Source organism: Chaetodon auriga, chromosome 15, assembly GCF_051107435.1.
Source record: "Chaetodon auriga isolate fChaAug3 chromosome 15, fChaAug3.hap1, whole genome shotgun sequence".
NCBI lineage: Eukaryota > Metazoa > Chordata > Actinopteri > Chaetodontiformes > Chaetodontidae > Chaetodon > Chaetodon auriga.
In genome coordinates, this window is record NC_135088.1 from 2,218,356 (window position 1) to 2,243,230 (window position 24,875).

At 42.9% G+C, this 24,875-nt stretch overlaps 2 protein-coding genes across 2 annotated transcripts; one reads left to right on the forward strand and one right to left on the reverse strand.

Annotated features, from left to right (window-relative positions):
• Window positions 1–919: 919 nt before the first annotated feature.
• On the forward strand, window positions 920–7,863 carry sap30l (sap30-like). The gene is made up of 4 exons (XM_076751153.1): window positions 920–1,675; window positions 3,703–3,825; window positions 4,268–4,366; window positions 5,629–7,863. The coding sequence occupies exons 1-4, from the start codon at window positions 1,490–1,492 to the stop codon at window positions 5,755–5,757; spliced, it is 537 nt and encodes a 178-aa protein (XP_076607268.1). The 5' UTR covers window positions 920–1,489; the 3' UTR covers window positions 5,758–7,863.
• Window positions 7,864–9,946: 2,083 nt separating this feature from the next.
• On the reverse strand, window positions 9,947–11,684 carry LOC143333188 (heart- and neural crest derivatives-expressed protein 1-like). The gene is made up of 2 exons (XM_076751163.1): window positions 11,202–11,684; window positions 9,947–10,042 (listed from the first exon to the last, which is right to left on the reverse strand). Exons 1-2 carry the CDS (start codon window positions 11,682–11,684, stop codon window positions 9,947–9,949), a joined length of 579 nt encoding a protein of 192 aa, XP_076607278.1.
• Window positions 11,685–24,875: the final 13,191 nt, after the last annotated feature.

Genomic DNA, 24,875 nt, shown 5'->3' on the forward strand with positions numbered 1-24,875 from the left:
TCTTGTTAAAGGCTGGAGACTTGACAGACTCTATTGAAATGCATTATGGTAATTGTAGGATCCAGAGTTTATTAAACTCGGCCAGGGAGTAAAAATCAGGATGCTACACTCTCAGCTGCTTTTATTTTGAAGTCTACTTTCTTAATCTGTGTCTTTCAATGCCCCCAACTTTATGATTGTCATATAAAATTGCTGGAATACTTCTTTTAATCAAAGTAATAATACTTGCTACATAACCAAAATGGCTGAAATACGAAGCACTCAAAACTTTAAGACAATACAAGTACACAATGTACCCCATGTGAAGGAATTTTATAGATTAGTATTCATTTGCTAGCCTCTGTCGCCCTCGTGCGGTGGGAAATGGAATCACATCTTGGTGGTGAGGTAAACACATCTGTGCTCATTCATATTGACTTCGGTGTGCGAGTATCAACCCGGCAGGAGGAATATAAATCAGTTCCTTGCAGTTGTTGTGAAGGAGTCTTTGAAGTTGGAAACAGCCAACTGTAACAACAGTCTGCATATTAATACTGTCTCTGTTGTCTCTGGCCTAAAGATCCGACCTCACTGCAGTGTCAAGACTGTGAATGTGGATTTGCCGTTCATCCATATGCATTTACATTTATTTCACAGTTGGTCGAGCTGATATAATTCACCGCCACGTATTTATTATGAAAGCTGTTGCAAACTGAAAATCTCCTTTTACAAGTTTCCGCTGCGGTGTTAAAAGTCCCTTGAAGTGACGGCGACGCCACCTTTAACTCCTATTCACAGTACAAAACATGACGCCGAGTGATACAGGAAGAGCTGCCGGAAGATTGATGTTTGTTTCAGCCAATGGAAAAGCAAGATTCTCACGATAATACCGCCTTTTTGGAAAATTGGCCAATCGTCGCCCAGGACGGGAACTTCCGCCAAAGAGACGGAGCATGTCCATTGTACGAGGTGTTCTGAAAGAGTACCGCGATTGTTGAGGTGCAGGCTGTTAAATACGTGATTCCGTCAAAGTTGTGTCATTTGTTGTGGTCGGTTGTCGCCTTTTAGCTCAGAATCGTACGGAATTGTTGTCATACGTGAGTCTCGGCGAAACGTAGCGGCTTGTTACAGGGGCAAACGGTGGCGGTCTCACCATAGGAATTTGTTCATTAGCGGCAGCTCAGCCACCCTGCGGTCCTGCTCGAACTGCAACTAGCTCACGTTAGCAGCACCTGTTTTGTGGTGTGAATCTACCGGAGAGCTGTCGGAATATGTCTCTAACAAAAGGTTGTCGCCTTTCGAAATAAGTCGCTGGGATCGGGATAAAACATCAAGGGCTGCTAGCTCGCCAACTAGCCGCTTAGCCAAGCTATCAAGCTAACGCTACCGAATTGTCTTTGACAAAAGGGAAACGCGTGAACAAGAGACTTGGTAGCTAACCAAACGCTGGCTCCTTGTTGATTATTTCATTGTTTGGGCCATCGCACAAAGAGCATTAGAGTCGTACAGAATGAATGGGTTCAGCACAGAGGAGGACAGCCACGATGGACCGCCTGCTCCGCCGTTTTACGGGCAGAGCTGCTGTCTGATCGAGGACGGAGAGCGCTGCGGCCGGTCAGCTGGAAACGCCTCCTTCAGCAAAAGGATCCAGAAAAGCATATCGCAGAAGAAACTCAAACTGGACATCGACAAGAGTGTAAGTGAAATTCAAACACAACGTGATTTTGTTTTGACTCCCGAATCACTCTAAGTGTCAGGTGATACCTGAAAGTTAGCTCTCGGGGAAACTTCAGCTGGTAGCTAATGGAAGTTAGCCGCTCTGCGTCAGTTAATGTGAATAAACAAAAGGCCGTATTCAAATCTTCCCCTTCTGTTTGTGTCACCATAGCTGCGGTTGTTGTCGCTGTTTGCAGCTAAATCTGCTCTCAGCCGGGCTAAATGTCAAGCTAACGTTAGCCGTGCTAGCTACCTGGACAACAGTCCTGCCCACATCAACTTCAAGCTTTCCGTCGTTGCAACAGTTTCCTGCAGCACGCCTCCGCTGCTCTTCAGAAAATGGCTGTTGCCAGGGAAGCTAACCGGGCTGCTTCACCCCAGATCAGCAAAGTGCTTCACTTCAAAGTGGCTTAAACAACCCGCAGAGTCGTACCGTGAAATGCACACACGTCAGCTCTAGATTACACTGCGAGTGCATCAGTCCAGACAGTTTAGCGTCATTTTGTCTTTGTTTTTTCATTTACATGCAGTGTTTTTAAACGTCAGACGCACAAATCGACGATGAAAAAGGATTATTTTCATCGTCGATTTGTTTCTTTGGTTTGTAAAAATGTCCACTAGTGTTTTCCAAACGTCCTCAAATGTCTTGTTTTGTCCACAACCCAAATATGTTCATTTTTTGTCACAGAGGAGCAAAAAAACTAGTAAATATTCACATTTAAGAGGCTGGAATCAGAGTTTGGGCTTTTTTATGGATCCAAACTGATTAATCAGTTATCAACTGTTTAGATTGGACAGGCCTGCGTTCAGTGCCAGCGGTGACAAATATGTTGTTTGTCAGATCGTGTTGAGGGAAACTGGTTGAGCGAGATAGTTGGAACAGACTTATAAAACCAAGTCAAGCAGTAGTAGTACAACAGAAGAAGTTCAGTATATTGTTGCTGCTGCCAAAGATTAATCTGCAGATTGTTGTCGTCATTAAGCATTTTGTCTGTTAGATGTCAGAAAGATTTCCAGTGACACCTTCAAGTGTCTTATTTCCAAAACCCACACAGATCGATTTCCAGTCGAATAATTCAGCCAAACACAGCAAATCATCACGCTTCAGAAGCCGGATCCAGATCAAAGGATTTATCGATTAGCAGGGTTGTTGACTGATCTTCTGTCTGTTAACTGCATTCAAATTTTTTAGGTGGATCTTGTGTTTATTTGATTTCGTTGATGGGACACACATTCAAAACCGTGCAAAACTCAAGCAAATGCAATAAAAATAACGAAGTTTGAGGCTCTGTGACAAAGTCTAGCTTTGCTATCTGTGCTCACGCTTCATCCTCTTAAGTAAATGTCTTTAATGAACTCACCACACAGACAAAGCAAACCCGGGGGAGGGTCATTTTCCTGCCATGTGTAATATGCTGCGTGCCCTCTACCTGCTGAGTACTAAAGGCAACAGGATGCATGCACAATGCACAAAGAGTTGGAGGAACCGGGGGTCCGTCGGGGCTTTTCAGCTTTTGGCCCAAAGCACACGGCATTGTCTCTGAATGTTTCCAAGAACGTGTCGTTCCTGCTGTAAGCTGTCCAGGTTTGTCTGCTCGACAATTCCTCGAAAACGTTGAGTGACTTGTTGTTTCTCAAGGCATGCTGGGACTCATGTGACAAGTCACATGTCCTGAGCGAATGAATGCACGAGTTCACGGGACACAATTAATGTAAATGATTGAGGTTACAGACAGTCTGTAGACATGTCTCCTTATAACATGTTAGACAGCTTTTCTGTCTGCGTGTGACGTGATTAAAAACAGCCCATTTTACTCCTGTTATTTCCTGTTATTCACTTAAATTCCTGTTAATTCCCATGAAATGTTTCCACCTTGAATATTCCACAAATTGATTCAATGCTTCTTGTTTTAACTCAGTTTTATTTCTCGCTGCTTGTGTTTGATCTGAGGTGAAGGTTTCGTACACGGTAGACGTCTCCTTTAATACTCATCGATGTCTCTGTAGGTGCGACACCTCTACATCTGCGACTTCCACAAGAACTTCATCCAGAGTGTCCGCAACAAGAGGAAGAGGAAGACCAGTGACGATGGAGGAGAGTCCCCGGATCATGACGTGGAGGTGCCTGAGGTAACGTGAGCCAAAATGTTAGTTACAGCGTTCAACTGACATCAGAGTTGAAGCACCACAGAGCAAGAGGCGCTTCCAGCCGTGCAGAGGAACAAAAGGAAATGCGTTGACGCAGGAAACCCTAAAAACGTGTGGTGGAATTGTCGTAAAAATATGCCTTCATAACCACAAGCTCGCTGCTGCATAAATAATCATTATTGTTGCTCCTTTTTAGAGATTTATATTTGACTTGTGCTTAGTTGTGCTTGTGAGCTTTTTAGTGTTCATTGCTGCAGTGACCCAGTTTCTGTGTGAGACCATTAAAGTTTGTCTCTGAACGCAGAGAATGAGGCAGAATCCTCTGAGAGCCTCATCGAAATGTGTCCAAGATGGACGAGGGATGAAAACTTACCATCTCACACTTCACTGACTGACTGCATCCCTGTCTCTGTCGTGCTTTCAGGTCGACCTTTTCCAGCTGCAGGTGAACACGTTGAGGCGCTACAAGCGACATTACAAGCTGCAGACCAGACCCGGACTCAACAAGGCCCAGCTGGCGGAGGTAAAGCTGAATGAGTGTGGGGATGTTGTCTGCTGCGTTGCACTGTGAATGACAAACATTGACCATGAAACCAGGTGAATATGCAGGACGTTAGCCCGTTTCAGGCGCTCAGGAACCTCACCTCGTGTCTGTTTTGGTCTCTCCGGCACAGTTTGTGCTCCTCGGACAGTCCCTGCTCTCTAAAGGCCCACGAACAATCAGGGCTGAACGTCACATGCAAACTTCAGGTCCTGTACCTCGTGTACGGCTGCATTCGCCCATATTTACTGATGTTAAAGATGTGAGCAACCAAGAGAATGAGACAGCGACAGAGAGCCAAGCAAAGAGAACGAAAGAGACAAAACTTCATTTGTATTTGGTGTTGAGACGAAATGTCTGCGTGCTCCAATCAGTTGATTGTTTCTTTCTTTATCCGGCAAAACTTCCAAAGCAGTGTTGAAAGGTGTTACTGCAGATGTTTTCTCACCTTTAGACTCACAGAAACTTCCTTTTCTTTGATTCCTCTTGAAAGATTTCTGTGGTAGTTCACATTGTGTGACACTGAAGGCCACTGGGCCGCCCTCATTAGGTGTTCCCGGCGTCTTTCTTCTCAACCCTCGGCTCCATATCGCTCATTTGCCGTGATATACGTAGTGTCGCAGGTCCTATTCCACAGTAATTGGTCATGGAGAGATTGTTAGGCTAATTTGCCAAATCGACAGGTGGACTTCATGCAGCTGGCTCGGCCCTCATCCTGACAAATACCTCCTCTGTGGCGGGCTGGGGGGGGTGGCGGCGGCGTCGGATGTGAATGGAACCGGGCTGCAAGTTGAATGTTTCCCCAGGCTGCCAGTCAGGTTCAGGTCCTCCTATTAATGAGCCTCCCACATCATTAATAAAGCACCAGTCAACAGCCCACAACCAGTTACAGCTGGCCCGGCGCTCAGGAGGACCAGTGGCTGCAGAGCGGCGAGGCGCTGCTCGCAGGATGTGTGTTTTCTCCTCTTTGGCCTTATAAACAGCCGTTAGGTGGCCTTCAGTTCAGCCTTGATTGGACAATATTCAGCTGTTGGTGTTGGAGTTAAAGCCATAAAACATCTGGATCAGACCCGTTTAGCTGGTGTATCACATGATATCTTCCTTTGGTCGTATAAATGATGAAATGATGTGAGATTGTGGATGTTTTCAGTGCAGCTTCAGGAGGATTCTGGTGATCTTTCTCAGAGGTTTACAGAGTTTGAACTTTAACCTCCTCTCTTCCTCCTCCTCCTCCTCCTCTGCAGACGGTGAGTCGTCACTTCAGGAATATTCCCGTGAACGAGAAGGAGACGCTGACCTACTTTATTTACATGGTGAAGAGCAGCAAGAGCCGCCTGGACCAGAAAGGCGACGGCGGCAAACCGCTGGACTAAACTTCCCGACGGCGAGCAGAGCAGCAGCAGCAGCTCCGTCAGTACTCGACGCCCGCAGTGACAAACAGCAAACGGCGGCTATTCCCAAACCTGGACGCCACTCACCGCAACAACAGCCAAAACCAGCTCCTCCTGCAACCCTGTCCCCGTCCCAATCCTCCGTGAGACCAGAACACAAACTCCTGCTGTCCTTCGAGGACATTTAACCGAACCGGAGGAGAACTCAGGGCGGGATGAGTTCGCTTTTGCTCGTTTTGTCCTCCTCACACACGCCGTCACGCAGCGGTCGATCCTCCTCCAGCGCATTCGCTCCTCCTCTCCTCCACAAAAGCTGGGTCCCTAAAGACTGTGGAGGACCAGGACCCGCTCCGCAGGGTTTTACGTCGTCATGCTGTAACGTAACTTATCAGTATATACAAGAAGAGCGTCCGATCGTCAGTAACCTGGTCGAATGCAATGTACAAAATCGCTGCCTTAAGAGTAAAAAAGGAAACACGTTTCGGTGATTTGGGGTATCTTTTCTCTGCCGATCTGACTGTTAACATGTTCACCACGAGGAGTGCTTGTGCCAAACAGGAAAGCTTGCTGGGACTGAATGATGTTTTTTTTTTTTTTTTTTTTTAAATTGAGAATGAATGAATTGTTGGAAAAGGGCGCCGCCTTCACGCTGAAGTCACGTCAAACGTCGGCACAGAATTCGTGTCCAAACCATCCCTCTCGATAATGTCTGAAACAAATAAAAACACGCTGATCTCAGTCCAGAGCTTCTCATCTCTTAGTCGCCCTTTTCCAGCTGGAGGTGATGCGTTTAAGGACAGGCAGTGGTGAATGATGTAGCATTTGGCCGTGGCCTGCTCCTCCTGCTCCTCCTCCTCCTCCTCCTCCTCCTCCTCCGTCAGGCTAGCTGTTTGATGTTCGTGTGGACTCACATTTATTTGGTAGCTCGTTTTTTTCTTTGTAACCCAGTTTTCTCTCCTCTTTAGTTCAACCTTCAGTTCTATAAAAGCTGTCTGTCTGTCTGCGTGTGTGATTTGATTTCGCCATCTTGTGTGTGTGTGTGTGTGTGTGTGTGTGTGTATGATAGGGGTGTAAGAGTAATTACTAGCATCATTTTAATGTTTAAGAGCAGTGTTTAGAGTGGACAACATCTCAACTCCTGATCTGATTCTGAACGTATTTCAAGAAGACGACTAAAGCAGAAAAAGGCTTTTTCTCTCCTTTTGAACAGTCAATCAAACTAAAGCCCGCCCTCCCTCCACATCGGCCGGCACAAAGCAGGTTTTAGCCGACGTTGGTTGATGAGGTCTTAAAAGGTTTTTTACATTTTTAGTCCTAACTCCTGTTGATTCACAGTGTGAACGTCCAAAACGTCGATTAGTTGAAAATGGAAACACTGAAGAAAACTTTCTTAATATTTAATCTGACAAATGTTCAAGTGATCGATGAATTGTGTAGAAAGAGCATTATTTGTTGGATTGGGTCTGTGTTTCAATAATAACGAGCCCTGATGGGACGTCACCAGTAGCCACCAGTGACCCCAGTTGACGAGAAGCATTTCGTGTGAAGAATCCATCACTGCTGAAAACCTACAGGCTGATTTTAGACTCGTGCGCTGCTCAAACCTCCAGGTTTTGGACAACTTTCGCTCTTTCATCCTCTCAAACTCTCTGCTGTTGGTTTTCTACGCAGGTTTCACACAGTTTGGAGTTTCTGTCGGGATTCTTCCAAAAACCCTCTGTCACACATTGTATTTATGTTTGTCCGCCACACTGAGTTCATCTACTTTTGACAGGGTTATTATTATTATTATTATTATTATTGTTATTATTTTAAGTGTCTGTTCTATTTTCTGTTTTGCTTGTAGGTTTGTTAGTGTCATGTAGATAACACCCAACTTTATTAACACATAGGCCAGGCCACAGTAACCTAATTGTTGTATTAGAAAAAAAGATATTTAAATATGGCTGCTTATTGCTCCTAGTGATGATGATGATGATGATAATAAATGTATTGTACAGGCAGAAGCAACACTCGTCTCTATTCATTCACAGCACATGAATACACCACATTTATGAACACGTGAAAATAAAAATGGATGGTTTCTTACGGAAGGCTTTGTCTCTTCATGTTGTTGTTTCACTGACCGCCATCGGCCGCCAGGTGTCGCTGCAGACCCTCCTTTCAGTTGGGGTGTATTTTAAAACGAGGACAAATGAAAACAGCAGCAGTGAAACGTGTTGAAGAGTTGATGTTACTTTCATACGTGGAAGAAAACTTTATTTAAAAGCCAAACTTCTTCTCTTTTCCCTCAATAAATAAACTGAAGTTTTAGAATTGGCGTCAACAGTTCCGTGTATGACTGACTGGATTATTACCAGAAAGTTTATGTGAAGGATAGAAATTGTGTGCAGTTGCATGATTTCTGAGCTCTGGACCGGGTTTGGATTCCCTGAAGATAACAGCCCCGACATCGACCTGAAATTAAAATTCAATACTTACATTTGTTATTAGGACGTTTGTGAATAAAGTCAGAAATCCAAACGTGTAAACTCTGAAATATAGAATTATAAAACCAGGTGAAATAATTGTGAAGAAAATTTCCAAAACAAGAAACAATGAATTTAGAATTAACTCAAATTTTGTGATTTTTATTAGATTAATTTCTTTTTTTCAGGAGGGACTGATCCGTCTCCTTTGAGTATAATTTGGCCACCCAAAAAAGAGAAAGAAAAACAGGTAGAAGAAATAATAAAAATGCAGACATCGGAGTGTTAATTCCCTGAAAATAACCGTTAAATAATAAGAAAAAAAAAACACCTTCACGGCAGCTGGAGTGTCATAAAATAATTCATTTATTTACGGAACTATATATAACTTCACATCCAATGTACATTTCCATCCACATTTCGCACAGTAATAAACTTTTATCCCTTTTAGTTTTAGTGTTTTACATGTCGGAGTGAAAGCTGTGCGTCTTCTCAACATTCAGTCTCGTGTTCTCGTGTCTTCTCCGAGCGGACAGTGACATTAATTTTGAGGTAGATTCAGTAAATTCAATCATTTTCGACAAGAAACGTCAACAACAGCCGGACTAAGTTTACAGTACAATAACACTGGGATAAAAATGCGTTAATGCGCCGAATTCAGCGGGATGAAGAGGGACAAATCAAAGTCTGCCTTCAGAAATGTGTTTCCTCACAAAGTATTTCTCATCTTATTTGAGTTTATTTCGGTTATTTACATGACATCACAAAAGTAGCCTGTCAAAGCCAAATCCAGTAATCAGGAAATACATTAATTCGCCTGTTATTATCTTCTTCTTTTTTCTTTTTTTAGCTGCTTCGTTGGTTGATTCATAATGTTTTAAATTAAAATAACATGCAGGTGTGATGTCTCGTAAATCTGCTATATAAAAACCTTCAGGCCGGAATATGTCACAATTTGTGCCTTGGTGATTTTTGAATTTCCCAGCGGCATTGAAGTAAACTCACAGCACGCTGCCAACACACGCAAACAGCACAGAACTGTTTCTTCAAATTAGATGTAGAGTTAAGATAATTGATCTGCTTTCCGATTGGACAAAAATCTTCCAATCAACACCTGCCATAACTCCAACCGAAATCCATCACTTCATATTCTGTGCAGCTCGTGTGACTGTGATTTGCATAAATCCCGAAATAATCCCAGTTATCTGAGCTAAAAATAAAAAAAATCCGAAATATTTTTTCACCTTTTCAACAACATGCTCCACCTATCATTTGTCTTAATTTATTTATTTTCTGCTCCAGCGCCGTCAGATGTGGAAAACACCAACTCCTCGTCGGATAAAACACATTTTAGGGGAGACAGATGTTTTTGGACACCGCGGCCACATCTGGCCTACAGCACCGGAGGGGTGGAAACATCAGAGAGCAGAAATACCACAAATATCAAACACCTACAGTCAGATTAGTGTGCAGAGTCAGAAACCACAGCAGAGAAAAGAGGAGCAGCCCGGGCCGTCGCGCGCTCTTTATCTCCGCATGTTGTCCTTTAATGCGCTCCTTTTTTGCGCATCATTGCACGTGCACAGCGGTGTGTTTAGGTTCAGCCAGTCAGTGGTTTTTTATCTGATTTGCATCCAGAGTCTCTGAGGAGGTTTTTTTTTCTTTTTTCTTTTTTAGTGGGGGAGGAGGAGGAGGAGGGAGGCTCACTGGTTGAGCTCCAGAGCCCAGACCTGCTGCGGCCACCCGGTCCGGCCCTTCACCTTCTTCTCGGCTCCTAAAGACTCCTGCAGGCCGTCAGTCTGTGACACCAAAAACACCAAAACATCATCAGCAGGGGAGGCTAAAACACAGCAACCTCAACCTCAGCTCAGTGGACTGTGTGTGGGTATGGCAGCAGTTCCTGCAGTATCTCTCCACGACACGTTAACATCAGACCTTTAGCTCCTCTGAGGGTCTCATTACGCTGGAAAATCAGGTTCGTGCGTTTTTTGGGGGCTTCGGTGACGCAATCAGGGCCATGACACCAAAGGCTTTCATTAAGTGAAAGTCAGTGGAACCTTCATTTAACTTTGATTAACGTCAACGAAAAAAACTGAAAATATATATCTCACATTAGTCTGTTTGATATGTGAAACTGAATCATGATGCCAGTTTTAAGATAAAGCGATTGTTTCTTGACTAAAAATGAATTTTAGGGGTTCAAGTAAATACAATATCTGCTGTTTTAAATACAATATTAAATGGAAATATTATCGAGCTATAGGCTACAGCTACTATGTGAGGAAATATTATAATTATTCATTTATGAATATATAACTGATGAAAGCTGGATGTCATTATAAACAGCTGGATTTTAATTAAAGTCATTTCAGTGTGTATGAAGATAAAATGTCTAAATGTACCGTCAAGGTCAGAACATGACCGTTTAACACTGTTTTTTTTTTCTATAAGATGGAATGATGTTATTATTATTATTATTATTATTATTATTATTATTATTATTATTATTATTATTATTGTTGTTGTTGTTGTTGTTGTTGTTATTATTATTGCAGGATACTAAAGCTGTGACTTTCACTGTACTGCAGCCTTTATATTGGATCATATCCCACAAAAACACGAGTATAAATAAAATTGGCTGCACTGTCCTATTTTGGATCCAGTGGATAAAAATATAATGTGATAATGTTTTTCTTTGGGAACTGTAATCATAATTCAGATGATAAAGACAGGTTTTATATTTAGGCTTTTTTTTTTTTTTTTTTTAACTTCCGGGCTTCAGTCTGATCAATCAGTGCACATCATTAAATCCCACCTGAAACTGCTCTCTCCATTTTAAGGCATTCCTCAGGCCTCCAGCTAATTTTCACACTCAGAAGTTCGAGCGAAGGAGCTACTGAACTGTCTTCTGTTGGGATTGTTTTGATCAACATGGAACTTTCACAGGCTTCTACTTACCTGCTCCCGTTTCCTTTTCAGATCCCGGTTTTCAAATTTCTTAATTTCGGCCTTAAAGCCCTCCGTCTCCCCAGTGTCTTTGGCCAAGACGTCCATCAGGTAGGCGATGTAACTGGTCGCCAGGCGTAAAGTCTTAATTTTAGATAGTTTTGTGTCCGCCGGGACGTTGGGGATACACTCCCTCAGCTCGGCAAAAGCTGTGTTGATGCTCTCCGTCCGCCGGCGCTCCTTCTTCGGCCCCGACGTCCTCCTCTTCCCCATCCCCGCTTGGAGCCCCTCCAACCGGGCGTCGTGCGTCGCTCCGGGCGCTCCGAGCTCCACGGCCGGGTAGGGCGCCTGGATCTGGAAGTCCGGGGGCACCTCGCCGTGGTTCACCACCCAGCTCTGGAAGTACGGCGCGTCCTGGTGACACCGCTGGACGAACGGGAAGGGTTCGTGCATCAGGTGGTGGTGGTGATGCTGGTAGCCCCCGATGAGGTTCATGTTGAACGGGATAACAAATGTGGTCGTTGCCGTGTTTTCCCTCGCCCTCGGTCTCTCTCTGCTGCTGCCCCAAAACGATGTCTGCTCGGGGATCCACAGCCAACCGAACTCATTCAAGTCTTAAATATGTATTCCCCTGAACGCATTAACGAGTCAAGCCAAACGTAGCCACCAACTTTTACATGGTCGTCATTCTTAAAGCGACTTCAGCCGATGTGAAACAGGCCGTACAAGGTTTATAATTCCACAGAGCAAATCTCGGCGATACGCTGGACTCCACTCGTGTCTCTTTCTTGCGATCGTTTCCCGAGGAGGCTGCTCTGATTTGCCCAAGAAATTTGACCCCGATGAAGGTGTGAGGCCCCCAGGTTTATATGATTTGGATGTCAGCGTGGAAAGGAGGCAGCCAATAGAGGAAAGCGCCCAGGATGGGAGGAGTGTCTGGAGAGGTTTGTAATAGCATGCGCCATAGTGCCATAATCTCACGGCACTACACATGGAGCAAATATCTGCTTGCTGGAGTTAGTGGCAACACAGGCGTGCACACATATGAGGGGAAAAGTGGTTGACCTCTCCCAAGTTTCCAAGTTTTGTGAAGTTTTTTCTTCTTTTTTTCTTTCTTCTTTTGTTTTTTGGCCAGTCCGACTCTCCTCTTTTTGTTGTGGAGAGGTTTTACGCACAGAATTTACGCGCCCTCTGCTTTGCTCAGACTGTTTATTAGGTGTGATTTTTGTAATTGGTGAAATAATTACTAATGTTAATTGTTAACTCGTCCTCTATCATGCAGGAAAACTGAAGTATAAGAACACTGCAGGCATTAAAATGAGGCATTTTGTTTGATTTTGAAGTTGCGCATGTTGGAATTAAAAGAGAAACAAAATCAGATAAAACTGTCCTCTGCTTTATCTGACAACTCGAAGATATTTGAATCCACAGACATGGTATAAAGGCTCACATTTTAGGACCTCTGCCTTTAGAACTGTAACCTTCCCATAGATTAATTGTTATATTTGTCTTAACACGAATTCATTTTCGGAGAATTAACAACTAATAGGAGGCAAAATGTATATTGAAATATGTCAGTTCATCTAATTAAATCTCCATCCTACTTAAATGTGTTGCTTCATGCCATAAAAATACTCTGGAAATATGAAATTATTTGTCTGCTTTTCTTTCCAGCTCTTTCAGCCTAATGCTTGTTTAAAGATTTTCTAGGATTTGTTCATATTTTCTTAAACGCGTAATGGACATTTTGCGCGCATATTATCAGAGTCTCTCCGTTTCCAGCAATAACATGAGGTATATGTCAGAGCGCTCTGGGAAGTGTAAATGAACAGTTTGATGAATTATTTGGTACTTTTGGGACAGACACAGTCCGCGGCCTGTTGTCATCATACCTCAGCGGTAGAAGGAAAAGGCCCGTAGCGCCTTTATCTCCGCATTCATTCCCCCACAGCTCCTCACGCACTAAACACATCATCTTATCTCCATCGCCTAAAAACATTATCCCATTACATTACATGACCTTGACGCTATTTAGAAACCATTTACGGCCGCGTCTTATCTAAATACAGCCATAAATCAGGAGGTGTCACCCTGCAGCACGGCTGCATGTATTCCATAAAAGCTCCCCTGGCCTGCTCTCTGTTTACAGCACGGCACTTTGCAGCATATTTCACCGTCCACCCGTGTTACAATAAATAATCATCAGTCACAACTTTATGTCCCTTATTTTACACGGACGGGCAGAGCTCTGCGCGGAAATATTCCTACAATATTCCTAAAGACGCACATTGTTCTTTGGAGTTAAATTACAGTACTTTGAGTTTTTGGTCATTCAGTTATTTTTCACATAGGCTCAATATTATATCCGTACAGCTGCAGACAGTCTTAATCTTTTGTTGTTGTTATTATTAATATTTTTTCAATATTCTCATAATTTTGAACCTTTTTAATTTGATTTCTTATTCACTTATTCTCTTACACCTATGACCATATTCTAAATACAAAATACTTGTACATTGTGCGTATAGTTCTGAGACAATGGAACATGAGAATTTACGTTTTGTTCAACTTGTTTTCTCGGAGTTTTGAATTTCCTTTGCGGGTTCAGATTTATCAGTCAAAACTCATAAATTAGCCAAAGAGGTTCCACCAGCTGAAGCGGCTACAACACCGAAACGCTGCTTTCACTTTAATGCTTCATTAATTTTACACTCTGAAGGGAGCCACGCGCAATAATCAGCACTTTTACTTTTGAAGTACACTGCATGACGTTTACTTCAGTAACAAAGCAGGACTGCAGTACTTTGCAATGATATTATGGTATCCTTTAGTTACAGCCTTTAGCTTTTTGAAATGAAGAGCTTCACAGGAAAACACATGGCAACACCTCACAGATGATTTGGACATTACAAAAAATGATCCTTAAATTCTTGAAAATTAAAATCTGCATAGCAAATAACAGAAGATCTGAAAACCACCATATTTCAATAATATCTGTAAAAGGACTCAATGTCCCAGAGGTGCTTTAATACCTTTGGTTCTGCTGAACTTATCAGACTTTATGTGTTTGTATCCAATATAATATGTAATTTTCCTGTGCTGCTATTTAATGATGTGATTCTTTTCGACGTGGTACCTAAAACCTCTGTGCAGCTGAATCTAAATGCATTTTGGCGTTTTTATTATGAAGATCTCAGATGTGCAAAATTGCAATACAAAAGCTTTTTGATTGCAGCTGTTTTGTTTTGTGAGGGAGGCCGTTCAATAATTGCTAAAATATCAGAAAATGTTGCACAAACCTGAGCGAACGTTATTTGCATGTTTTGCACAGGCTGTTGCAATTCAAAGTGAGCGCCAGGTTAACAATGAGACACACACACAGTGATATAAAGAGCACCGGTGCGCATGTTGAATTCATCACATGAATGGCTGCATAAAACAATAATATTACCAATATTATTTACATATTTGTGAGCAGGCTGGTGCTGCCTCTGAAGGCACATCCTCCCCTCTGTCCTGTTTGCCACTCACATGTTAGCTCCGCTGTCAGCCTGAAAAACACCATGCAGCCTCCAGAAAGAAAACCTGACACTGTTGATTAAGACGTCCACTACGCAGAGATGAAATACAATACTGGTCACATCCCCCTCTGCTCTCCCTGTGTCACTTTCTCCTCCACTTCTCTCTCCATTCTTTCTCTCAATGCATCACTTTGCACCAAACCTTTAACCAGAACCTTTCCTCTTTTTGATCTTCCTTTTCTCTGTACTTGCTATCGCCGGAGGTGCTGAAAGACCCGGGCAGCAGTAATAGTCTCTTCATATTTTGCTTTCAACCCCAATAGACTGGAGTCATCTCTCTCTCTCTCTCTCCCCTCATGCTGCTTTGCCAGGGGAAACATCCAAAATAGGTCATAGGGAGCCATCTTGGCCGTGTTATGAATTCTCCTCATAATTGTTTGTGTCATCATGTAGATTTTTCAATAGACACTGCTTCCCTCCTCTTCAGAGTGCTTACCCTCAACTCTACATTTCCAAACAAATATTCCCCCTGATTCAAAGCCGAGCACGCTCAGCACGGAAAAGGCCGCGCAGCACGCTCAGGCCGAGTGTTTATCATACAGAGGCTCCTACAGTATATATATCCACCTCTGGTGTGCATGGACGCCGACACGCAAAGCTAATTAAACCCACTGGGTACAATTAGACATGGCGGCTCCTCCTCATTCTGGGAAGTGTGGGCAAACTGGGTCATGCCAGCGGCAGTCCAGGACTCCCCCACAGGCCCAGTGTCCTCTGTGGGTCTGGCTAAAGTGGACTAAGAGGGTACACGAGATGCAAAAAGGACCTCTGCCATCTAATTTCTGCACATTCTGCTCCATTCTGTTTCTGTTCAGCGCACACTGAGGCCAGAGCTCATCTCTGGGAGCTAACAGGACATGGTTTCAGAGAAAATCTAATCAAAAATTGGGGTAATAAGATCAATCTTTGGAGAAGCAAATACTGCTCTTTCTCATGCAATGCTCATTTCAACATGTTTCAAATGTCAGACTTCAGCAGCCTGAGTTTTGCTGCTTGTCAGTTGCTGTGTGTTCAGAGTCTTCTTCTAGACATTCAGGAGATTAAAGGCTCGGTTTGCACAGAATAAAAAAAAACACACATCTACCTCCACTAGTGTCCTGCATGTAGTTTTGGTTTTATGCTCCCAGGTTTTGAGATAACTTGGGCAGATTTTTGTCTCCTCCCGGACACAGCAGAGGTGAATAGGATTTGATTTGAGGAGCTCACTTTGAAAAATGACATTTAAAGAATTTAACTGAGTTTAACTAAATTCTCAGCTGAACTTAACTGAGATTCACAGCACATTGTTTCTGGAAAGAGATGTTTTTAGTGTACATTTTCAATGCTGTGAGTGCATATTAATATTTCAATACCTGGACAAAGATACCATGTGAAATAAGTGTGTTTTTTGTATAAGGTCACAAATAAAATGACCTTCAGAAAACTCTTTCCTCACTGTTTATCAGCTGAATGTGGCGGTTTTAAATTTTCTTTGTCATCTTTTACCCATTTCTTTTTCTTTTTTTAAATCTATGTTGCAGTGTTGTGTTTTTTCATCACCGCGCTTCTAAAAACCTGACCTGCGTCTGTTTTTGCACAGTTTTGGAGAAATATGATCTCACTGCTGATGATTCATCATTCAGACGTCTCATTTTAATTATCGTCTTAATGACTGTGCTGTGTCCAGCACACACACACACACACACACGCACACACACACACACACACACACACACACACACACACACACACACACACACACTGTGATGTGGCTGTGAGTTAGCAGTCACGTCTGTGGTTTGTCAACAGTATTATGAATCTGCCTGTTTGTCAAAACAACAACAAAACTGTTCAAAAATAATATTTTTTGTCAGTTTTTGGTAGAAATGCTTTTGGTTGGGATTGATGGAAGTGATTTAAGTTTAACGTTTTAGTGGATTGATCAGTTTAATGAAACCGACGTCTCTCAAGCTGCGGGGACGAGACAGTTAACTGTTTGTCATTTGGGAGCTTTACCAGACCGTTTACTTTTACTACAGCCACTTCACCGCGCTGTTTTCCCCGTTATCTCTCACTCTCTAGTCCCTCTCATCTTCTGGACTCCTCCACCACGTCAGAAGCTGCTTTATTCTGTCCGTACATATTTAATTCTCTCCTGTGGTGCATCCACTGATAAGCGCTTGTCGTCTCCACGTACGTCTGCTCTCTGGTATCTGTGGTCAAAGCTCCAGAAAGTGTCCTCAAACTGCTGTAATTCTGCCCGTCCTCAGCCCATAAAGATAAGAGCAGGACGGCTGGAATGTGGAGCAGAGAGGTGACAGTGACGGGACGTAAACTCACATCAGCTCCAACACTTTCTGTACAGAACGACTGTATTTATTTATCTGACGTGTCATATGGACGCTGTTGTACTGCTCCTAATGTTAGAAAACAGTACTAATTCAACCGATAAGCAGCTGGTGACAGTTTTTACTCCTGCTGGTGGTTTGAAGGCTCTTAGGAAGAAAAGAGTTTTGTTTTCAGCAGCAGTAATAATACAAATAAATATATCAGAAACCTGAATGTCATCAGCAGAAATCAGAGATAAAGACATAAAACGGCTTGAGTGACAGCTGATTTTTGGTTGGTGTTTTCATTTTTTTTTTTTTTTTTTTCCATAAAACAGAGAAAAGGATGAAAGTCACACTCACATTTGAGAAAATGGGACCAGAAGTTTTCACCTGATAAATGAAATTATTGGTCAATTTTCAAAATGCAAATGACTTAAAATGATGAATTTATGACCAGAACTGGATTTTCTCACTGTGTACTGATTGGTTTCATTAAAACAAAGAGAATCATCATGTCAACATGATCATTTTAGGGAAACATTAACAGTGTAAACACTTGTGTTGGTGGCACTTCCTGATTCATCAGTGCTGAAACGATTTCAGTTCGAGTTCAATGAATAATTTAAGCTATTATCATTAAAAATACTAAAGATTTTCTTCAGTTATCTTCTCAAAAGTGTTGATTTCTTTTTTTCTGTTTCATAATTTGAAATTCTTTTGGTTATTTTTTAACATTATTCCAAACAAGTTTTTTTGTAGAGGAACATGGAGAGCATGTGTATTATTTTCCAAATTTATAATCACATAGTTCAAAGAGTAAGTAACAGATTTGTCAGTGATGAAAGTAGTTTTTTGTTGCAATTGTGAAGCAGGAGTTCCACCAGAAGAACATGTGATTCAGCATCACATGTATCAATTACAAGCTCCACTTATCCATGTTGATCCTCTCCTTATACTTACACTGGTCAGAAGCATCAAACCGAGCCTGCCCTCCACACACACACACACACACACACACGCACACACACACGCACACACACACGCACACACACGCGCACACACACTCAGGTCCTGTGCTCTGGACTGGCAGACCACCGGCAGGTCGGGCTCTAATGATTTCACAGCAGCAGATTTAACAGAGGGTGGCTGCTCTGTGTCAGAGGAGCCCGGAGGGTTTAGAAAGGCTGACAGTCAAAACATCGACATAAAGGTTTGACCCTGAGAAATCGAGAGGTGGAGGCGGTTCAGGGACCGACTCTCTAAAAGCATTTTCACATAAGAGGCTGCAACGCTCGGCTGAATATTTTACACGCTGCGTAATAAGTGCTGCGACCTGAAAGGGAACAACAGCCCTTCAGAAGTCTGAGCGTCTGAACAGTTTGGATAAGCTCGAGGACATTTGTGGACCATGCTGATGGAAACGAGCAGTTTTTATCATCTCTAATCTTATCGATGTATTTGTTTTGATAAATTTTCTCATTTTCTATATTGAGTGAAGCCTGAATTTCCCAAAAACAACTTAACTTGGTTGCAGGTCAAAGCCAGTTTATGTATTTTAAGGATCTTTGGATAAACTCGTCCATCAGATGACTGTTTGTTATTGGTGAAGAGGAATGTTGCTTAATTAGCATTGCTGACTTTCAGTTGCAGATTTTTTCATGTTGATTTATTTTGTCCTTGTTGAGCTGTATGTCTTTTTTCTTAAAAACTCCTTGTATGTTCACCTTGATTGTGTTTCTGATGGCAGTGCTCTTGTTTGGCTGTGTTTCGTTAAAAAATGCTGATTGGCGTACCCTAATTATGGTATCAAATTGTTATGAGCCGCTTCTTTGGTCTGTTTGCATTGCACATGTTTGTTTACCTCTGTTTTGTCCAGTGTGTATGTTCTTATCACAGAAGAAAGAGCTACACAGCTACAGGGAAAGTATTGTTTAGCGCACAGAGAATTCAGACTATACAGCCGTTATCATGCTGTCAACCGTGATGCCCTAAAGGTGGATCCACCTGCGCAGACTCCTGCTGTGCAGACACTGTGGCAGAAAGCCTTATTTTAAATCCCGGTGGAGATCTCAAAGCTTTAACACGTGATGCTGGACTGAATTTAAGGGAAATTTGGAGTATTTGATGTAAGACTGGTGCAGACATAAAAGCATGGCGTCATGTGTTGAAATGTTATTTGCAGTGTCAACGTGACGTAGTTTAAATGAAGTGTTGGAACAAGCAGATTCAGTGTAGGATGAAAGTTCTCACTTTTGGCTTTTTTCCATTTGAACTTTTCTCTTAATTGTTTCTACTTTTCTCTCATACGGCTCCCAGGTCTGAAGTAAAGCAAACATGATAAAAGGAGGAACATCAACAGGTTAGCATCCTTGCAAATGTTGATTTCATAAAGTAGGCATCCTAAATGTTGGACAACTTATTCATGCTTCAACCATTGGAAGGTTGTTGTGTGTAGAAACACCCTGTCATGGTGTTGAGGTCATTGTGCTCGGTAACATAATTGCCCCACAGGCTCTTAATGGCAGAGGCAGCTAGTTAAAGCCCCTGCTTGTCCATTCATACTCTGCTCTCTCTCCACTGCTCATTAAAACAGTGAATGGGCCACAGATGTGCAGTCGCCCATTAGTTTTACCTGGAAGGAGCTTTGGGAGAGGTGAAGTTATAGGAAGCGAAGTTAAACATCGGGGCGAGGGCTTCGTTTCCCCGCTGGGGCCACCCAGGCTAAAAAATGCTTTCACCCACCGTGCTGTGAGGTGACATGCTCAGACGTTACCTGCTGCAGGCAGGGAGACCGTGAGCTCCTCAAAGACGGGCTAAAGGCTATTTTATGGCACAGCGAGATAATCACACAAATCTGGAGGATCTGCTCGTTCTGTTTCCAAAGTCCTGCATCAATCAAACAGATCCTTCACGCCTGGTTCTGCTTACAGGATCAATATCATCGTCTCGAGTCTTAATCTTCAGCAGAGGTTAGTCGCTGTTTGAAAGGCTTTTTGGAAGAAGAGCCACAAACCCTCAAAGATGGTCATTATTGGATGTTGGTTAAGTAAATTTATCCACAAGGTATCTACACCATATGAGTAGAGGTAGGTGGCCTAACTGTCCACATGCTTTTCTTGGTCTGGGTCTGTTTTCCAGCACAATTAAAAGAAATCTTCATGCTTCACAATGACAGCTTAGACACTGTGTGCTCTTCACTGTTTCTACATGATGCACAAAGAGCTCCATAAAAAAACAGTTTGGTGTGGAAGAAATCTTACCTCAGCTCCACCCGGCACCTCTGGGATGAACTGACGTTGGATCTCACTAATACACTTGTGGTTGAACGGGAGGAAATCCCTGCAGCCTGGCTCAGGTGGACAGCCTGAAACCAGAAGAGAGAAGATGTTCTAGGAGCAGATTGACACTGATGGTTTTGGAATGAGACATTCAACAATTCTATTTTGCTGCAATGTTCAGGTGTCCACATACTATTGGCCATTTAGAGTGTTGAAGCACTGGGGGACACACAATCAGAACACACACAAAGTACTATCTTTAAGATTTAATGTTCCCAACGATCCCAACATGTTCTTCAAACTCACACTCAATCAATCTGTCTGAAGACGAAGGCCTCGCTCATAGTGACAAACAGTGGTTCAGCAGCAGCAGCAGGAAGCTGTTTCCAGAAAGACCACAGTGGATTCATCAGAAAGTTCTGATGAATCCACTGTGGTCAGCACCAAACAGCAGAGAGACAGAGGTGGTGACGAGCTGTAGGACAGTGGAGCATTCAGCAGCTAAACAGATCAAATGACTTACACTCATCAGGTGGACACAAGCATGACTGCAAACGACTGCTAATGAATAATAACATGATGTGACATGTCATGTTTCAGTTAGCTTTGGTACAGTAGTTAACGCAGCGTTACATGCATGCATTTGATTTCACCTGAAGAATGACCCTGGTTGTGTTAACAAGCTCCGAATTTGAGCGCACACGACTGAGAAAAGGCAAGGTCCTTTTCATGCACGTGAGTCTGAATCTGATGGAAAATCAAGTGAAAGTGAGCCGTGAGGAAAATTTGAGATGACTCATTATTGTCTAATTCACATAAGGATTGTGTTTTTGGATAGTATTTCATGCTTAGAATAAATTAAATGTAAGACTTGTTGTCTTACAGCAATCATAAAGAAGAAACGAAGGTCTGGAGGATGGGTCAACAGATTTTTTAAAGAATGTTGTCACTGGCGAACTTTAACCTTCATCTTATCTGCTAATTTATGTGGAACAAAGGTTTAACATGCAATGAAAAGGCATTTTGTGTCTCCTCTTCTGTCCCATAATCTGGTCTAAAACTGGAAATCAAAGAGAGTCGAAGTAACGGATCCCTGCTCCGAGTGCAGCAGCAGCTTGTCTCCGCTGTGTTGAAACTCCCTCCTATCTGTAAAGATCCTAAAATAGCCTCGCAGCTCTGTGTCCCAGCCAGCATCAGGCCTCATGATAGTGTCAGATCAGCCTGCGGAATGCAGCGACAAGCTCTCAGACTCAGATTGGATGCTTATCACAGCAACGTGAGCTCTGATTGGATGCTTATCATAACCATATCCTGCTGTTGGCTGATGGAATGACCTTTACACTATCAGCATGGGATGCCATCGCAGGGCGAGGCAGCGGCGACTGGACTTTCCCTGATACTTTTTCACACCTTCAGGCTCCTTCTTCAGACCTGTGAGTCAGAAACAGCGTTATTAGAGAGTTACAAGGCTCTGCAGCTGCACCACCTCATGGACGTGGCAGGAGAAGTTTGTAAAAATGAGGCTAAATTAAAATCGCTGATGTTCGGAGCCTGAAATCAACTCAGTCGTCAGAATAAAATGTTAGCACTGTGAATGTTAGCAAGCTGAAACTTCTGTGCTTTGTATGCATCATATGAACGTTTCTACAACAGGATAAAATGACGTAGTCCAGAGTATTTCTCATCAGGAGGAGGAGGTGATGGTGAGAGCGAGACGACTGCAGCAGCAGAACACTGTTCGAGCCGCGTTACTTGCAAAAACAATAAACATTTGCACTCGTGTTTCTGGTGACAAAACGGGGCATTTTAAGCCAAAACTTTATCTTTTCCAAACACCAACCAAGTGTTTTTTGTACCCAAAGCTAACTAGATGTTAACTACTGCGTTTTCACAACATAAAACTGGAAATTCAAATGTAAAGTTTCAACAAATCTGCAGCTCACGATGCCAACATGGCGTGGGTCATTTCTGTCAGTACTATATACAGTAAGTGTGCGTAGCTGCTGGAAGTGTGCAGTACTGGACGACGGTAACTGCAATCTGTGTTCAGTTTAATTCCCAAAACCTGTGATGCACGATCCTAAATTAAGACCTCAGCTTGAAAAGGAAAATGCGCAGACGTACTGTTGATGCTGTTACACATCGTTGGAAGAGCTGCAGCTTCAGGCACAAGCTTTAAAAAGAGACTCTGCAGACCTCGTCCTTCATAAACGAATCACCCGTACAAAGAGCTTTTAGTCTGCTAATGTTCCATGTGACCCGTCACTGATTTTTATGTTAAAATACCCTGAAGATAATGATTTCTACTTTAAATTACCTAAAACAGAGATGACTGGAGGGTCTAATTCTGAGGCCGGGACATAAATCTGACCATGAGTGCTTTGTGGCTGCCCAGGTCAGTCCTCCTGTGGGAAAAGGGAGATGAGAGGCTCGGGGTCAATCTGGGCTAAGCCCCGCTGGTGCCAGTGGACCCCCCGGTTCCCCTGACAGCCCCTGCGACAGTGCTGACATCAGACCCGGGTCAAACACGCTCTAAGAAAAGGACTCGGTGTTTGTTTCAGCCTGCTGGGAGTAACACAAGAGGTAGTGACGTCAGGTGAGCTGTCAAATCAGGCAAACGCTTATCAAATTATCTTCTGTGTGTTTCTGCAGGGCAAAATGAAGCCCAGCCGAGCTCCACGGAGGATGAAACATATGTGAAAACACTAGGTTTAAAAAGGCAGGTGAGCAGCTGCACCTGAGAACACAGAGAGCAGATCAAGGTTTGGATCTTTTGTGTAATTGCTGGAAGTTTCTGTTGCTGTTTGTTAAAATGTAAAAAACATGTTAAAAAACATGTTTAATTTACTCAAACCAGCGTCGTCTGTACGACCTCCATCGGCCACATTAATATCAGACATCTGATCAGTTATGACAGAATTTACTAATGATGAAGTAAAACTGTCCTGTTGAATTTTTGATGCTACATGTCGTCTAATCTCATGTGCAATGGACCAAATGTTTGGAATAAAGAACTAATAAAATAACTATTCAGAAATCTAAAACCTCAAATTTTAACTTCAAGTTTTGGCATCAGTGAATCACACAAAGAGGAGAAAACAAAGCGTCCTTTATAGAGCTGAAACAACTGATCTATAATCAATGGAAAGGCCAGGAACGGGATTATTTTAAGCATTTTTCCGACCAAACACTGCCATCATTCATCGGCTCCAGAGTCTCTGCTGGGAGAATCTGCTTCTTTTTTTTTTCTCTTTGTTTGTTGTGCGACAGGAAACTAAATATTCTTTGGATTTTAGACTGCTGTTAGATATTAAAAAAGAAAATCTGAAGACATTTAAGCAAACTGTGTCTTATCTGATATTTTATACACAAAATGATTAATGAAGGTTTAATCGGCAGATTAATCAACAAGGTGAAAAAAGAAAACTGTTAATCAGCTTAAAAACATGAGTAACACAGAATTTAATTTAGTTTCAAATCAAATCAGATTAACACATCTGCTCTTAATAACTGTGTGTGTTACCAGCTGAAGTATTTTTATTTTTAATTAGTCCCGTGATTCTCCTGCGGAGCCGCCCTCGACCATGATGCACACTCACAGGAGCTGGAAAAAGACCAGAATGCATTGCGGCATTGATCCGATGCCGTCGCTGCTGCTGAAGCCGCATGCCGGACTCCAGTTTCCTACATTTCCCACAATGACTTTTGATCTTTTCAATCCTGCAGCCTGCCTCGGCAGACGGTCGCTCACAGTGTCTGCGGTGTGCAGGCTCGTCACATTTAGCTGCTTCACATCACTTCATCCCAGTCAATCTGAGTTTATTTGAAATTATTTATGTGTTTACTCTCCTCCAGACCACAGACCGCATGTCACGGCCACTTGAAGTGCTCATGGATTTTGAAAAAGGAGTTGGAAGATCTGAGTCGACCTGAGCACAGCTAGTACCAGCAGAACCGAGCAGAGCTGGTTCCACGAAAACCGAGTGCAGGTCTGGGAGCTGTGCTCGGGCTCGGCGTAGCCGCTCTCTGCACCATTTTCCCATTCCCCGGCTTTTCCACGTCCACTTCGTTCTGCAGCCTCGCTCCTGAGGAAAAACAGACGCCTCCTCTGCCGCCGCCCTCCCCTCTCCTCCCCCACTCCTCCTCTGCAGGCTTTCTTCTCTACCCCCCCTCCACTTTGCCCCTTGGGCTTTTTTTTATGGCAGGGCTTCTAACACATGACCTCTGCCATGCATTAGACTGCATGTACACGTCTATGCACAACAAAATAAAACAAGAACAGCATGTGATAAAGTAGGAGAAGGACTTTTTGAATGCTGTTACTCAAATCCTCCTGTGAGGCGAGTCCACCTCCCCAAAATCCTCGTCTCTGCCAGTTTTCAGCAGCAATAACGGCATTTTGATTTATCCCCTTCAAAACACATTTGTACTGTAATCCAATCAAACAGCAGCCTCGGAGAGTAAGAAATCATCTTTGCCTTGTGGAGATTTTCATTTGGCCTCTTCTTATTCCGCCCG